This window comes from Lutjanus erythropterus, chromosome 19 (genome assembly GCF_056507025.1).
Source record: "Lutjanus erythropterus isolate fLutEry1 chromosome 19, fLutEry1.hap2, whole genome shotgun sequence".
NCBI classification, from domain to species: domain Eukaryota; kingdom Metazoa; phylum Chordata; class Actinopteri; order Lutjaniformes; family Lutjanidae; genus Lutjanus; species Lutjanus erythropterus.
Window position 1 is genome coordinate 20,899,862 of NC_139335.1, and position 18,381 is coordinate 20,918,242.

General features: G+C 40.4%; 1 protein-coding gene across 1 annotated transcript in view; it reads left to right on the forward strand.

The window, feature by feature from the left end:
* Positions 1 to 1,949: 1,949 nt before the first annotated feature.
* Positions 1,950 to 18,381, forward strand: part of ntn1b (netrin 1b) — a 54,798-nt gene continuing 38,366 nt past the window's right edge. The window contains exons 1-2 of the mRNA XM_084743445.1: positions 1,950 to 2,288; positions 2,452 to 3,488. Coding sequence (XP_084599571.1) covers positions 2,474 to 3,488 — 1,015 coding nt within the window. The 5' untranslated portion in view covers positions 1,950 to 2,288; positions 2,452 to 2,473. The remainder of the gene's footprint in view (positions 2,289 to 2,451; positions 3,489 to 18,381) is intronic.

Sequence of the window (18,381 nt, forward strand, 5' to 3'; positions counted from 1 at the left end):
CCATGAGGTTATTGTTTGTGGCTTTTAGTGACATATTAGATATTCACAATGACTGAGTAAAATACTCATTTTTTCTTGAGTAAAAGTAGCAATGCCACAATGTAGGATCACTCCTTGATCCCCTTAGATGTTAGATTGACTGGTAAGCAGTTACTTGATCTTTCCAAATAGTGAGCCCATATCGATGTATGAAAACTGTTATAACTTGTTCATATTTGTTTATTAGTTTATGAGGTTTTTGCCACCTAACCAAATTATAAACCATGTATACATCATTCAAAAGGGAAGCCTTATTATAAAGTGGTATTAATCTTCTTTTTTGTCCTGCTGACAAAGGCAGCACTTGTTCCAATCTGGTCACCTGTCATATAAAGTAAAAAGTGAGTAAAAAGTGAATTATTTCCCGTGTGGTGTGCATGTGCATACCTGGAAGTGCGCAGCAGTGTGGTGATTTGAGGAATTACTGCAAAAAAAAAAACTTTCAACTGTTCCTACTACAGGTAATTAATACTGTCAGTAACATTATACAGGGGATAAATAACAACAGTGTAAGGCTACTGTTTCAAAATCTAAGTATACATTTATTATTCAGTGCCAAAAAAAAAAGAAAAAGAAAAAGCCTAAAATTAAAAAACATGACAAAATCAGCAGGGGTCACAGACAACATTTTTCCGCTTCTCATTCAGCCCTGCTGGAAGCCTTCCTTCCTCTCCCTCTTCCTCTTTTTGCGCTCCACAGAAACAAACACATTACACTTTACAACTGATATCACATGATAAAAACTAGTTGCAGCTGACTAGTGAAGTGATGCGTGTAATGACTTGTTGTGACCAGTGCAGTGACGTGTGCAGTGATGTAAACGTGTGAGTTGTGTGTGAGCAGAGTGTACTTATATAATTATCACTGGAAGACCAGTCGGGGTGTCGCTGGGCGTGGAGCAGTCTCTCTTTTTCCACCTGCTCATAATATTTGGCCTGCTCCTCCTGTCTCAGTGAATTCCACTGCCAACAGACAACAACACACTGTCAGTAAGCAAACACACTGACACACAAGTACAGTCATAATAAGCTACAAAATCCTTTAAGGTTTGGGTTGTTTACCCGTCATGACACAATACATGAAAAGTACAAATCACTATGATGATGTGATGATTCCCTGCTCCACTGTAGAAAATTCCTATTCCTATATATATAAAAACAAGGTTGAGAAAAATAATTAATCCAAGGCAGCTGCTTTTACTAGATTTCTGAGCTTTGAATCAAACTCAAACTCATGTTTTGAAATAAACTAAAGAAAGTTTTGTCACCCTATAATCTTTTGTTGACATAGTTTACTTTTCTTTTTTTTTTAAAATAGACTTTAGAAATCTCCCAAAATTTGCATTTCGAAACATGTTCACACTGAGCTGTGAACCTGGTTTGTCTTGGGTGCCTGAAAATGAAATGGTTGCAAAAGGAAAAGATTAAATTATTAATGATTATTTACTTTAATTTAAATGAGTGTACTCAACCATTTTTTGAAATACAAATTTTGGGGTTTTCTAAAACTGAAAGATTCAAGTTGATCTAAAGTAAGTAAATGAATTTCTGTGAAGGTTTGAGTTTTCTTAAGTTTTTTGTTTTTACAGAGCTTTGATCAAATTTGTGACACGTTCAGCTGCAACTTTTTGAACTATATTCCTCCATAGTTGGTGTTAACATAACGTGTGTTCTCTTGTTCAGTTCACATTTGGGAAATGGTGTTCAAATTTACTCTCACTTACAATTCAACAAAAATGTGCATTAATTGCTACAACATGACAAAAAGAAAATAATATAAAATATAAAAATGTATCTTCAAATTTCAGATTTCATTGCATCATTTTCCTCTTATTGGCTGCGTTTTTTTTAACATGTAGTGCAAATAATGTGCCAGAAGATGTCGCTGCTCCCTCTCCCTCCACAGAGACGCTCAAAAGGCTCCGACTCTTCTCCCCTGAATGAGTGGACCCCCTTTTTTCTATTCTAACAGAGAGGGAATGGGACAGACAGAGATAGAGGTGGGCAGAGGTGTGACTGAGTGGACAGACAGAGGCAGAGGGAGACTCAGAGCCAGCTGGGCTTCTGCCATATCTTATTTTTATTTTAGGGATTTCAAAGAGCGAGGGAAAGGCTCAAGTACTATAGCAGCATAGTTTTTCGTGCGTAAACGGGATAGGTTGCTCTCCAAATTGTTAGGAGTTGTTCTACACTTCTCAGGCTGAGTAGTTTATTTGGAGGTAGTGTCCTGGGTGGAGTTTTCTTTGCCTCGTAAGAATATTTTATACACATTCAGCATGTTATATATTTATTTGTCGGAGCATCATTTATTGTGATTTTTGTGCTTTTTTTTTTTTTTTTTTTTTTTTTAGTTTTTTCTGAATAATAATTCACTCTGGTGTTATTAATTCTGGTTCTTTTATCTCCATCACAGTCCCTGCGGTGCACGGATTACAATGCAAAGGATTTTGGAGGTTTGGGTCACCTTGGTGACAGTTTCTGCGCTCGCCCAGGGGGTCTTTGGAGGATACGGGCTCAGCATGTTTGCGGCGCAGTCTTCCCCTCCAGACCCGTGCTATGATGAGAACGGGAACCCTCGGAGGTGCATCCCCGACTTCGTCAACTCCGCGTTCGGGAAGGACGTGCGCGTCTCCAGCACCTGTGGCAGCCCCGCCGCCAGGTACTGCGTGGTGACCGAGAAGGGAGAGGAGAGGACGCGGGACTGTCACACGTGCGACGCCGGGGACCCCAAGAAGTCGCATCCACCTGCGTATCTAACGGACCTCAACAACCCGCACAACCTGACGTGCTGGCAGTCTGAGAACTACGTGCAGTACCCGCAGAACGTCACCCTCACCTTGTCGCTCGGTAAGAAGTTTGAGGTCACCTACGTGAGCCTGCAGTTCTGCTCACCCAGACCCGAGTCCATGGCCATCTACAAGTCCATGGACTACGGCAAGTCGTGGGTGCCGTTTCAGTATTACTCCACTCAGTGCAAGAAGATGTACAACAGGCAGAATAAGGCGGCGATCACGAAGCAGAACGAGCAGGAGGCCATCTGCACGGACTCTCACACGGACATGCACCCTCTGACCGGCGGACTCATCGCCTTCAGCACCCTGGACGGGCGACCGTCGGCGCACGACTTCGACAACTCGCCGGTGCTGCAGGACTGGGTGACGGCCACCGACATCAAGGTGATCTTTAGCCGGCTGCACACCTTCGGAGACGAGAACGAGGACGACTCGGAGCTGGCGAGAGACTCGTACTTTTACGCCGTGTCGGACCTGCAGGTCGGAGGACGGTGCAAGTGCAACGGGCACGCTTCAAAGTGCGTCAAGGACAGAGAGGGGAATCTGGTGTGTGAGTGCAAACACAACACGGCGGGACCGGAGTGCGACAGGTGCAAACCTTTCCACTATGACCGACCCTGGCAGCGCGCCACGGCCAGAGAAGCCAACGAGTGTGTCGGTAAGTCTGTCCCTCACCTGTCCTTCACTCTGGAATGATTTCAGATGTAAAAAAAAAAAAAAGTTATATTTGTGGCTTAATTATATAATTCGATTCATGTAAAAGGTGCTTTTTACAAATAATTAATCGCTGTGTCCACCAGTTACGCACAATAATGACGCATGAATCTTATGTTTATTCGTTAATGTGAAACGTTTTCTTATTGGAAATGAATTAACAGAAACAACTCTTGCCTGAAAAGATAATTTTCTTGATTTTTTAAAGAAAATATTTGTGTTATAGGCACACATTAACTGGTGATGCGGCAGTAAATGAGTCAGCCTAAAAATTCATTTGGCTGTGGCTAAATAAATCCTAGTTGAGGCAAAGAGAGAAGAGAAGGCCTCGAGCTGAAAACCCGCGATTTAAACGGAAACAGAGCCATCTGGATTATTAAAATGAAGAGACGGATTCATTAGATTAAACGTCTGAATTAGATTCAATTGATGAAATTATTCATTCGAAAATCAAACGGTGTCCCTTTTCATATTGCAAGGTTTTATATGGCAAAAGAAATACTGTAAAATACTGCTGAGACAAGCACAGAAAAAGTATTTACATGAAACACATTTAAATATAAATACATCCAGTACAATTTAGGCCTTAATAAATTGATAATATTTTAAATAAATTATCGACTTCAAATTTTTAATTTTGTAACAAATTGATATTATATATTTCTTTAGACAAATCGTCTTGTTTAAAGAAACTAAAATGTTGACAATTCAGCTGCTTCTAATAAATATAGTTTATTCAATTGCAGCGCCACATTCCCTGTAGTCTGCTCAAATAAAATGAAAGAATTGTTGTTTCCCATGTTTCAGAGGCTACATATTTTTGTTCAGTAACAAATGTCTGCACTTTGCTGACCCTGATTTTTATCAACATTCAGAAGAAAAGAAAAGGCAGGAAGTCATTTCAGCAAACAAAGTGCGCCTGTCCCAATGCGTAATTGCGTTTTGACCTGTGTTTCCGACTGTAGTAGCGCTTTAATAGGAAGGAAACATTGCAGCTGCAGAGATAGACTGCAGGGGCGTGTTGTGTTTCCATAAGCAGGTGCTATTACAGATCGGATGGGCGATTAAGGCGGTTTTATTGACATTTTTGGCACGTAGAGTATAAACTGCTACTTTAGAGCCAGTAAACTATTCAGAAAGGAGGACAAAGGGAGAGGTAATTTGAAGCCAGATCTGAGTTTTTCTTCTAGCAGTGAGTGTATTTGCTGTGATGCTTATTTTCAACAGGGCAGGGGGGCTTATATCAACAGCTCAAGCCCCCTGAGCTGCAGCGAAACAAACCTGGAAAAGTAACAAGTTCCGACAGTGCCATGGTTTGCTCAACCAAACGGAACAAGTGAACAAGTTGTTCCCCTTGGCCTCCGCCTTTGGCCTCTGCAAAGCCAGCATCTCAGTGTATTTTACTAAAACAAAAGGTTGTCACTTGTGGCATCCATCTCGCTGTCAGTGGGAGGCCCCCCCCCTTTCACCATCTCCCTTTTTTTGTGTGAGCGGTGTCATCAGATAAAACCAGACCGAGCATGTCTTCCAAAGAGGAAATAATAAGGGTGTCCTGACACCTAAGCAGAAAAGAAGAAGACGACCCAGGGGAGGGGTTGTTTCAATGGACCAGTGGGTCCATATGGCCTGGCAGTGGGGATGCAGAGTGGTTGGTGTTAATGATCTGTCTGGATTCCTCCACCCTGCTGTAGGACGTTCACATGTTGAGAAAGGAGGGAGAAAGAGAGGTGTGATAATGGGAGAGCGACAGGCGTCAAGGCAGTAGGACAAAGTCAGCTTCCCATGACTTTACATGCAGGGCTGCCATCATTTTGTTACGCATTTATGTTGACAGCAGCAACTTTCCTATCAGCTGGGGTTGCATGGTGTACAAGTTTGTCCATAAAACCAGGGCCAAGGCCAGAGGGGCGACCAGTGGTGGCACAGGCCCCCTGTGGAATCTGACTGGCCACCCACCAGAGTCAGGGCTTGTTAGTATCATGAATGCACAGAGCCCCTGGAGGGCCTCATTTATAAAAATGTTAAGTCACACTATATTTTACAGGATACTAACAAAAGGTAACAAGCTGTAGACATAATATATCCTTTATTAGATGGTACCAGAGCCTTTCTTAGACCATTATTTGACTTTCTTAGAGGGTAATTTTGGACACATTACAACAGAACTACAAACATAAGTGTATTATTTTCTACAGTTAAAGCTCTATTAGACTTTTTAGTTTATAGTACAGTTCTGTGGTTATATCTCCCTCATTACCCTCTACTTAAGTCTAATAAGGGTCTAACAGTGGGGAATAATACTTCAGTTCGTCTAATAAAGAACATATTAATAATTGTTTTTATCTGATTTAATACAAAGTAAAGCATGTTACAACTTATTAGTGTCCTGTAAAATAAAGTGCAACCAGATGTTCTTAGATTTACACTTGAATTTAGTTTTAGGATTTTTTCTGGTGGTGTGCTCATGTTTGATTCATAAAAGATACTGAGCATATAAAGCAGTGCTTCTGCAGGTTCTAAGAAGCCCATCATGCACTTTTGATCAATAATTCTCAGATTATCTGAAAATTGACGACACCTGCCTTGCAATCAGCAGTTTCCTCCTATATCATGCAGCACAAGGGTTTAGTCAGGAACAGACTTGGACCAAAGGCGAAAACATTTTGGAAGAAGATGAAGATGAGATCATGGTGATAGTATTTGATGGACTAAATTTGGGGTTAACAAACAAAGACAAACACATAGTTTGGGGGTTTTTTGCAATCAATTCCTCACACTTTTAACTTATAATTCTTATCACATTGTTCATAAAGGTAATGCAAAGTTCACCACAGGTTTGGGCACATATGCGTCTCAAACGTCAATACCCTGACACGACCAGTAAAAAATCACTAACAGACAGTTCATTTTTATAGTCTGTTTTTCACATCAAAGTAAGGTTTTATGCTTAAACGTGGTTTTCTGCAGAAGTCATCCTTAAGAAAAACTGACCCTTAGTCTGTTTTCTAGATGAGGCCTGAACAGAACCAGAGCCAATGACTAGAGATGCTAAATAACAACAAAGTGAAACAAAATGAACACAAAAATAAACAAAACGACAAGATAGACACACAAAACGACTAGACCGAGATGTAAAATGACTACAAAGAGATGAAACGTGAGTCGATTGTTTTTACAAATTTTACAAATGCAGCCCCACGATTCAAACATTTCTGAACCTGCCGTCTCTGAATAAAACCTGCAGCTTTAACACATTCATGTGTTATAATGTTTGACCACGACTTATAATCATTTTTGTAAAGGAATGAATCAGGCTAAGACACACACACACACACACACACACACACACACACACACACACACACACACACACATATGGTGACACGTCAGGCTCTCCTGTCCCAGGCAGCTGCTTCATATTCTCTCGGTGTTCAGCGTAGCACTGACCCCTGACAGTCAGGCCCCCGCTCCTCTCCGGCCTGACTGATGGGCTGTGAAGGGAACTGTGGGAAACTTCTGCTTGCCAAGTGGGTTTTGAGGCAAGTTGAAAATGGTAGCCTTAGTCACTCATATGTGTAATTTTGCACGTTTGTTCAATTTCAACTTTGTTTTTGCTGTCACCCTGCCCTGCAATGTTCTGTTTCATAACGGCTGGAGGCTCACTCTGTCTTGTTTCTTTACACTTTTGATGTTCTTTCAGCTTCACGTCTGTTCCTACGGGTGCCTTCCATTTATCTATCTGGCTTTTCATTTGATATGACAGAAAATTTAAAAGAGAGCAAGCCGTCCTCTCATGCGGGACGTGAATCTTTGATCACACAGTCAGTTGCTATCTGTCCTACTTGAGAGCAGTTTGTCTTTTCCTCTGCTCAAACTATTTTGACATTTATTAAACCTGCACACAAACCTTTGTGAGGAAGAGCCGACATGTTTGCCACCCACAAGGTGGCTGAATTAGGATATGATTGTATCAGTTGCCTACTGGCTCTGCTCCCAGTCTGTGCAGCACAAACTGGTACTCTCTCCAAAAGCTCTAAAAATAGAGTCCAGAATATAAACACAACTCACTAATTAATAAAGAACCAGCAAGTTTGTTGATCAATGCAGTGGTAGAGATATGAGGGCACAAATCGTATGTTCAATTGTATGTTCAGATCAGTATTATACATACCTGTACATGGTATAATGAGTGTAGACCAGTGGTTCCCTGTTTTTTTGTTTGTTTTTTTTAATTGAACGCATCACCACAGCCCTGTCAGATCAACTCCACTCAGCTCTTCATAGCAATGTTCCACATGTGCCCATTATTTTAACTTGGATGTGTGACACTGCTGAATATGGATATTGTTACAGTAAGTTTTCATATAATTGAATTGTGTATATGTTTAGACCGGCTTCATCAAGTCTGCATTTGTACTACAAGTTCTTGGATTGGTAGAAGCCATTTTAACTATTTATCAATTTGTTAAAGCTAACTAACCCTTCATCTATTGTTGTTAGCTAACTACTTCAGCCATTTATCTAATTCTTGCTAATGTTTAAACTTCTCCAGTGGTGTGGTGCAGGATATACACAGGTAAACACAGTGTACCCACTTATTTTTCAGTCGGTGTTGAGTATACCCACTTCTAAATTTGCTGTTTTGGAACAACTAATTTAGCACTAAGTATGTTTGAGCTGTAATTAAATAGTAGAAAAGTGCAGCTTTAAATGTATTTAGTTTGATTTTCTGTGCTAAAATGGATCAACTTTAAGCATGCTCCGCACACTTTAAGTATATGGCTGTGTATGTACTAATGTACACGCTTGATTCATGAAATGAAAGTTTACCTTTTTATGCCACTTTTTCAAAGTACGCTGAAGTATAGCTTTAAATAAGCTCATAGAGAAGTGCACTTTTTTGTTATATTTAAATGAACTTCTAATGAAGTGAAATTAAAATATACTTTTTTTAAAGTGGACTTGAAAATAATTATACTTTTTAAAAGTAAACTTACCAAGTAAAGTAAAGTACATGTGTAATAACCTTTGTATTCTTAAATTATATTTCTAATACACTAAAGTATAGTACTTTTTTACCAGAGTACCTGCTTCTACAAGCACCACTACACACACACACAGTTCTCTGATCGCTTGCTCACTTGTTTTCACACACACACATTCACGACACATAGTGTTCAGCGTTTACAGCTGACTCAGTATGTGGATATATTATATCTTTAAATCAAACAAATTGTCATTTCTATTTTTTGTTTCTAATCAGCTGAGCTACTCAACAACCTCACTCCTGGTTGTGAATCACTGTTCTACACACATCAAATCAGACACGAGTGCTTTGAGAAAACAGCGTAATTTCTTTCTTGCGTGGCAGCAGCCCAGAGAGGAAACAGTGGTAGAGGCAGGAGGGAACCAGACTCTTACGGTGCAACGACATCACATTTCTTCTGCTTGACCACGTCACATCTAAGATCAGCTTTCCTGTTTTGCAATGGATGGATGAATCACAAGATGTTTGTAGGGATGCAGGCCGACAGCGTCTCTGTGCCTGGACCAGTCGCTGTCCGTGTGGCTGCACGGGACCACTGACACTGTTTCTGCTGACGGCGAATGTGCCGCTTGCCTCCCCTGGGTTGCCAGGTTGGGCCAGGCCACGCAGGCCTGCTCACCATCTGGGTCTCATTTTAGCTCCACGGCAGCGGCCCATGTGACGGGAGAGAAGAATTTCTGTAGAGCATGATGTCATAGATGTTCTTGTAATAGAAGTTGAGCTGTCTCACTCGTTCTCTGGTATTTCGGTTCCTTCATTCTCCTCCCTCTCTCCTCCTGTTGCTCCTTCTCTCCCTCCTTCTGCCTGTCGCTCTCTGGCCCATCACTGTGTGCCAGCGCCAGGGGACAGTCAGCCATTTCCATTTAATTTGTAAGCAGAGACATATTTGAGGGTTTTGATTTCTCACATGAATCTAGTCAACAATCGCCAGAGGACACAGCTATTTCTGGGGCTGTTTTTGTTTTGCTGACTTCTGTTTTGATGTGTCTCATGTTTAAGTACATTTAGTTAACATATTTTATAATACAGTAATGAAAACAGGCTGTTTGCAAAGGTAATTTGTCACAAAACTCAGTAATATGTCATTATTGTATAGATATTGTGATATAAGACTGGATATTGTCTCAGATTTTGGATATTGTTATATCGTGATATGTCACAAGTGTCGACTGTTCAAGCTGTTATTTGTCTTTACCCACTTAATCATTATATCCACATTACTGATGATTATTTATCAAAAATCTCATTGTGTTAATATTTTGTGAATGCACCAATAGTCATTCCAACAATATTGTTGCAATATAAATATTGATATCCAGTCCTAATGTGCTGTAACTAGGGATGCACAATTTTGGATTTTATCCAATATGCTGAAATGTTCACATTCATTTTGGCTGATTGCCAATACCAATATATGCACATATTTTTTTTCATCTAATGTGAGAGAACATCGAGTCTCTACTGAAATAATTAATTACTAGTCTGCCTCCTCTTATCACGACGGCCCACTGACAGATGCAGACATAAAATACACTGTTTTTCAAAATAAAATATAATACTTTTCAAAATAAAATACAATACTTTCCAAAATGTTAAGAAAAATTAGAAAGCCACTGCTGACTGTCATAATGATCGGGATGACGGGTCTTAAGATGGACAGTTAAATTCGTAGTGTCGAAGGAATGTGATTGGCTTCTCATCACATGATCGATCATGTGACGAGAAGCCAATCAATCAATCAGTCAGAGCAATCATTGCGAATAGACACTTTGATATCCATTTACACACTTCAAAATCCCCCACATCGCAGACATAAGGCATCATTATATCAGCAGGAGCAGTGGCATTTTCAGCACATATGATATTTAATTTTAAAACCTTTATCTGCTGATACAGATGATGTGCTGATAATGAATCATCAATCATGCACAATGGTTATCGTGTACAGTAGCTACATTCAGATGTTGTTTGGAAGAACCCATGAGTCCTCATCAGCTCCTCAGGCTCATACCTTTGACCACACAATGGAAGGCAAAGACAAATTTCTCTTGTGGGGACGAGTTCAAGAATGACAAACACAAATTCACCAAAATCCAGTAGTAAACATTTAAAGAACGTTTTAGACATGCAGGAAGAAAAAAAAACGTCTGAAAGGAATATTTTGCTGAGTGGGAGAAAACACAAAAATGAAAACCAATAAATGTGACTGTAAGCATGTTGCTCTTGTTGTGGGTTGTTTGTTTGGATCCTCATTAGTGATTGCAGGGATAACAGGCCTTTTCCCCGGGGTCCACAACAACTCATAACAACATTACAACATTCAGATGTGCTGAGCAAATAGTCTAAATAAAACCTGAGCACAACATGGCAAATTACATCTCATCAAGATTACATGGAAATAGTAATGAGAAGAAAATAAGAATGGCCACATGTATGTTGTGAAAAAAGAGATATTAACATCAAATCTGGACGGGGTTAACAGGAGACAGGGGTGTTGCAGGATAGGACATTCAGCAACGTTTTTTACTTTTATGAAAGCATGAAATGTGACTTGAAAATCCCATCAGGAGCAGACAGAGAGAGGAAGTACAAATACTTAGTTACTGTGCTTTATGTTATGCTAATTTGTTTTCCTGAAAGCTTTCTATTTTTACTTCCTACATTTTAACAAATATCTGTACTTTTGACTGATTAAATTTTCATAACAGGCACATTAGTTTAGTTTTAATGAAAGTTGAAAAGAATGTAGAAAGACATAAGAGAAAAACTAAATAAAGGACATAAGATGAAGACAATGTAACAATACATTTAAAGACAAAAATTACATACACAACATAAAAAGACCAAAATGACGTAATAAGTCCATGGTAGGACAAAAACAAACCAACAATACATAACAATTTAAAAATGATGTAACAAGATGTAACAAAGACCAAAATTACGTGAAAGACGTAACAAGACAAAAACGATGTAACAGGACAAAAACAAAATAAAAGATGTAACAGGACTGAACAAGATGGAACTGACATAAAAAAAAAACATAAAAAGGCAAATGATGTAAAAGACTCAACCGTGGAGAAAAGGTTCACTTCAGTTCAAAAATATACTAAACCAATTCAATATAATTAGACTAATGCATGTTTTCTCATGAGTGTTTCACTATATATGTGCAGCCGACACTCTGAAACTGATTCGGCGTCGTGTGACAGCCTCCAGCCGACCCAAACCAGCAACAGAAAACTGGAGATGGACGTTGTGGAAAATGTGACAGGAACCATTGTCACCCACAGGGATATTTGTTCCTGAGTAAAGCAGTCACAGTGAAATTGCTCAAGATTTGCCTGAGTGTGACATCTTGGCAAAGGACTGTGGCTGTTTGTTTCACGGATACTGAAATGTGTCATGCTGGTATTCTTTCATGTTTTAGCCAGTAAACTACACATCGGCTTTAGTTTTGTGACACTGTTTCCCTCCTAATAATTTTATTGAAGTCCCGCACGGGTGCTTAGACAGTGGGAAATTAATCTTTCTTATATTTTAGAGAAAAAATGTCAGCAATGTGAAAAAGCTACACACAGTTTGCAGTAAATGAGGTAAAACGTAAAGCGTAAAGCACCCTGCATGCTGTTTAGTGAGGACAGAGCGCACAGCCCGTTCAAAAACATGACATGACAGGTTTCTGTACGTTGCTCAACACTTGAACATCGACGACATCACAGGGATTTGCTAACCTGACACTACCCTTACACTGAAAAAGCTGTAATGTTGTTAATACACTACAGTGATTACAGCAGCCATCGTCTTGAGACATATCCTAAAACATCTTTCAACTCTGTCATCATTACAAATGCAGAACAATACTTCTGAGTTGGCCTTCACTCCGTTGCCTCCAGTCTTTCTTGCAACATAAGCCTATGTGACTTTGGTAAGAGGTTTCTCTGTATACAACCAGACCATAAAACAAAGAGATGTATTTGGGGGATCTCAGAAAAAAAAATATATCCATGCTCTGCAACAATCCAGTGTCCTCTGGAGGCTGCATGTTTTGAGGCTTTTGTTTTGTTGAGCTCATAATTCAAGACAGACATGATGGTTTGAGCCAGAAAGGTTTCACTCAGGCTTTTAAGTGCATACTGAAAAGTCTTGTTCTGCTATGTTGTGGACGGTGGTTTGGAGAGGTGACTCAATGTTTTTAGAGGAATATGTTAGCTTTGATTTAATGTTCGGATCCTCCACGCATGGGCTGTTGGGTATCATGGCATGAATGTTGACCAGAGCAGACCATACACAGAATAAAGAGGGTTTACTCAACACACACGCTGGCTTGCACCGACAAGGATTCATTTTTGAAACTGATCAAAGTTAAAGTTGGACTTCGAATTATGTTTCACCAAACTTTTCAACTATCTTTAAACCTCTATTTAAACTTCAGTGTAGTTTTTACTCTAAACCTAGATTAAATTCAATTTTGTTGCACCAAAACTTTAAACTCCATTTTCAAAAGTGACCCAGTGTTGACTTTAAACTTGAGGAGGTTTAACTTTTAAAATAGCTGCCTTGTTGATATGGACTGACCAAAATAATAAGTTCCTTGTAGAAAGTTAGGGAACAGACTCAACCCAACTGACTTTTATGACGTGTCTCATCTGTTTTTCACTCCACTTGATAATTTGAACAGTAATTTTTTCTCAGTTTCTCTCAGTTTCTATGCTGAGCCATCGTGAGAAACTTTTTAGCTAGCTGGCAAACAATATGCCTTATATACTTACTAGCTCCTGACAGTACTCAAGTTTATTCATTTATTTTTAACTCAAGGCCTATTTAATTTCAGTTCAAATCACTAAACTTGGATTTACTTAACTTAGTTTCTTGTTGTGCAACAGAGCTCTGCTTATTTTAAATCTGGATTTACTCATTTTAAACCTAGTTTTGCTAAACTCTGATTAAAACTAATCTTAGATTTAATTAATCTTCACTGGTGCAACCCAATAATAGATATTATTGAATCACTGCAGGTGGTATGAAAGGTGGTATAACATGCACTGTGGCAAATATATGTGCCTCAGCCACTGCAGCACCTACACACAATTTAGACTCACTTTAAGTGAGTTTTTGATTATTATTTGATTAATTTTCGCTACATGGTTCAAATGTTATTTTAGATTTTTATGAGCATGAAATCTATTTGTACTGTAAAAAAAAAAAAATACATATACAGATATTTTTTGTGACATTAACAGATACACCCCTAGTCACTAATGACACATTTATTCAGTGACTTAGTGTGACCTGTGACCTAAAATACCATTATCTGAGCCTCATCTCTGTTTGTTTGTGCACACTGCACATTGCATGATGCGGTAAGAGGATCCTGAATGGCTGGTACAGTTCAAACTGTTTGTTTTCTTGTCTGTTTATTTGAGTTTGTTCATGTTGTGCCTTATTGTTCACCGAGCCAAGATGAAATAGATGCACATGTTTGCGCGTATGTGTGGATGCTCGACTCTTTGTGTCCACCGTCTGTCTACATGGAGCTGACTGCCGGGGCTTCCAGGGTGGCATCAGGACCACCTAGTGTGTGCGCATCGAGCCCCTTTGAGGCGCTGAAGCAGGGCAGGCTGGGAATGATTAATGGGCCAGCAGAGTGACACGCTCCGCAGCTCAGCTTCAGACCCCCAGCCAGCTCCCCTGCTGCGCTGCCACCCGACACAGCCAGCTCAGTGACAGCGCCGTTTGTACGCCCACACACAACACACTTCCTCAGTGTCACTTACCCGACTTACCCCCGTGCCACTTCCCCCTCTCCCCCCAAAAAGCATTAAGGAACTCTGCAGTGGAGGCATAAGCTCCTTTGGCTGGTACCATCCTCCCTGCTGCGCTGTCGACACTGGGGTCTTTTTACTAGAAGACAAAGGCAACAACTGACAACTGGATCAATTATAGCTGAATAAAGTCTTGATCCTTTTTAGAATGATACTTACAGTAAGTCTGCAGGGGCTTTTCCTACAGTTTTAGGAACATTTGTAGTAGTTTGGAGCCTTCAGTATTAACTTATCTTGTTTAATATACAGTCTATGGTTGAAGCAAGTTGTCTTTCTCCCTTCATACTTGAGGAAGCTCAGGGAGGCTGCAGGAACACTGCAGGACTGCAAGATGAGTCATTTTATAATAAGCGACGAATCCTACACCGTAAGTTGATCAGCTGTTTATAACTGTCAGTTGTCTGAATTTAAAGTCCACTATCCTTAAAACAAAATCCCACTGCTGCAAAACTACACTCTCTGGAGTTGGAGTCGGCGACTGCATGCTAGACTCCATTACCATTACTGCTATAAACGTCCACTACTTCTGAAGAACTGTTAATGATTTCTTACCACTCATAAAGAGACATTTACTCATTCTGCAAACATTTGGTATTAATCTGAAGTCTTATTAACGTGAAATGAAAAAACAACAGACTGGAATAGAAATTTCAAAGGAGGGCAGAGTGGCTGTTGTGTTGTTTTTAGAGAAATCTTGTTTTTTTTTAACTTTGATACCTTTTTAGTCCTTGCCTTCTTTTGCCAGGGCGCCATTGTAAATAAGAATTTGTTTTGGCTTGCCATTAGCATGTTTCCTTAATCTCTGATGATGTATCACGGTCATTTTATGATTTATTACAGTAAATATATCTCCTTTAATACCCAACCAAGCATCAGGAATGTCAGCTGCTAATTACCCCACTCTTTTCATTAACCACCACTTATCTCCAGAACACTTTCAAACAAACAAAGCGTAGACATAATAAGCCTGCCTTGAAAAGGAAATGGAGATGTTGGTTCCCGTTTCATATTTATTTTTCCATATAACTTCTGCGTGAGCCTGTCCAAGGGTCTCTGTTGCTCCATAATGGATTTCTACATCCTCCCTCCACCTCTCTCATACCCTAGTGGCCAATTCTTCTCTGCAAGAGAATGAGGAACCACTTATTGGATTTGAGGGGATATCCAGCAGGATACAAGGAGGAGAGGAGAACACACTGGCTACCAGACACCGGTCCCTGCATAACTATAAATATCCCAGAGCTCTACATCTGCTCAAAGGAGAGAAAACCTGGGGATTCATCAATAGCAGTCCTCCTCCTGCTCACTGTGTGTTTGTGTGTATGTGATGGAGGCAGATCTCTTGGTCAGACCGGGAGAAAAGAGGCGGAGGATTAAGCCGCCTTCCAGTCTTCCATAACTCTTCCAGTTTGAGTGGGCATGCAGACAGAGCCTGTTCCCATTCTCTCCTCGCCTCTTGTCCAGGTCACCTGAGCTACCGTGGAGCAGACGCCTCACAACTCTTTCACACGCTTGCAGCATACAGGAGAAAGTCACTTCCTTCCTCTCCTGATTGGCTGAGCTTTGAGACATACATCAGATGGTTTTCCCCCCTGTGATGTAAACTCAGGCAGCGTGGAACAGCTCATAGCATACACACACGTGTATGTGTGCGAATATGTGCCATGTGGTTTATTTACACAGACAGCGAGGTTCAATTTCTCGTGATAGTGAGTCAGAGATAACATGCTGTATCTGGTTCCCACTCAGGCGGGCAGCTGGGGAAAGGAATGACCTCAGAGCAGTGAGCCCAAAGACCATGGTAGATTACACTGCAGTGTGCAACAACCCTGGAGTGCCTGGGCTCTGTTACAGCAGGTTTTTATGTTCTGGGGTGACAGAAACAGATCTAAAACATCCTAAACAATGGACCTGTCACACTGAGCAGAGGGCAGTGATGTAGCCATATGCTGACACATACACATGCATGTCCAGAGTCAAGCAGCTGTAAAAGCTTTTATTATGAAACAGCAAAAAGGAAAGGTTGGCTGGCTAGTAGGCTAGTTCTGGTTCAACCGGATGGTAAATGGGCTGCACTGATACATTTCTCTTGTTGGGAAGTTTTCATTGCATCTACAATCAAAAGTCGACAAGTTATTTTGATAGTGTTTCTCATACCAAAACAATGTTAAGAGAAGCAAAAGAAGAGCAACTGGTGCATCTGTTAATAGTGCAGCCAAACAAAGAACTAGCTCAGCAGGAGTTGGTTTTGTTGCCTATCAGCTGCACATTTCACTGTAACTACTCCATCGTGTTCCATCAGTCCTCACAACATTTAAATGTGCCCCATTTTCATATTTTATAGACACCGTTTTGACGCTTTATTGCAGTCAACATGAATTCAGTGACAAATGCATTGTATTTCCTGTGAGAGTTTCACAATAAAGCCACTCTGTGTTTTGCCAGTTGAGTTTTTTTAATGTAAAGCAGCAGAAGCAGGAGATGTTCTGTTTGCATTAGCTGTTAGCCAATCCAGCTCTGATATAATGTTAGTTCAGTACATTAAACAGTGAGTCTGTTATCAATGAGACTAAACAGTAATGCTAAATTACATGCTGCTGCATTTCCTGTTAATCTCTCCTGAATGACGATAATTTGAACCCAATGCAGGAATGGTGGAAAACTACTTAAGAGAGAGGTGGTCAGTAGAATGGCTACTTACATGGCTACTTGCTACATGTACTGTGACCTTGATTTGTAAAGTTAGTGGAGTGCCCCTTTAAAAGTACATAGTGTGAAAGTTGATGTTTTTTCTATCATGAATGAAACTGAAATAAATTAAATGCAACAGACAGCTGAGTTACATGGGTTTGACTGGCAGCAGAGGCCCCTCATACTGGACGTCTTCATTAATCTGAGGCCCGTAGCGTAGCATTTGTTTTACTCATTACCACTGCAGTTTAAGGTTCACTGGGGGCTGTTCAGATTGCCAGTGGTTGATGTGCAGGAAAGAACCAAGCCTTTTCCTCTTCAGCTCAGTATCATGTCCTGGAAGCCACCTTAGCAACCAGAACAAACTTTGGGATAAAAAATTAAGGCAGCAGTAAGAAAACCTTTACAGTCACCTCTCAGCGTTTCCATAAAAACAATCATTAACCGTTAATTCCCAAACCTTTCTTCTCCTGAATAGACACACCACGGTGCTCAGGCTAAGGTCTTTTTTCATGTTAGTGTAAAGATGCAGTCAGCATCTCCATGAACTCGACAAAAATGGGAAAAACAACTGTGCTTAGAATGAATCTTTGATCAGTGACATATAGGGCGAATAGTTTTGATGCAATCTAAAAACACATGGGAGAGATATTTTTGACAGAGGGATGTGGCTGGTTATAAATAGGCCCTTGGAGTGAAGGGGAGAAAAGCACAATAAACATGCCACAAGAAGGATGGATTGTCACCTCAGCTTTATGATTTACAACCCAGTGGCTTCCTGCCTCTGTCTCCCTTATTCCCCCTGCACAGGGGAACACAGTGGAACACAGCGGAGAACGCACGTGCCAGAGTGTTAAAATAACCTCCCTGCTCAGTGGGGAAGATTTGGACCGCAGCCTTACACTGGCCAGCGAAGTCCCACAGCAACCTGGCCCTGTTTAGATGTTTCGTACAGGTTTAGTCTGGAGAACGTCCCCTCTGGCCACAAGCTCAATTATGCTGCATTCAGATTTACTGTAAATACAAGCTCCCAACTGGGGAAAACTATTCAGGTCAGCCTCAAGTCGGTGATTATGGTTAGGATAAATGGGTGATTTTCAGATGTCTCCCAATTGCATCAACATTCAAACCAGAATCCCTATTATCCAAATTACTCATAAGACACAGGGAGTTAGGATTTTACAGTCATTTAGACAATTCAGTTCAAACGGTAGAGTAGGTACAGAAACAATATGGTGCCACTAAAGACCGCACCACTCACAAATTTTATGCCATAT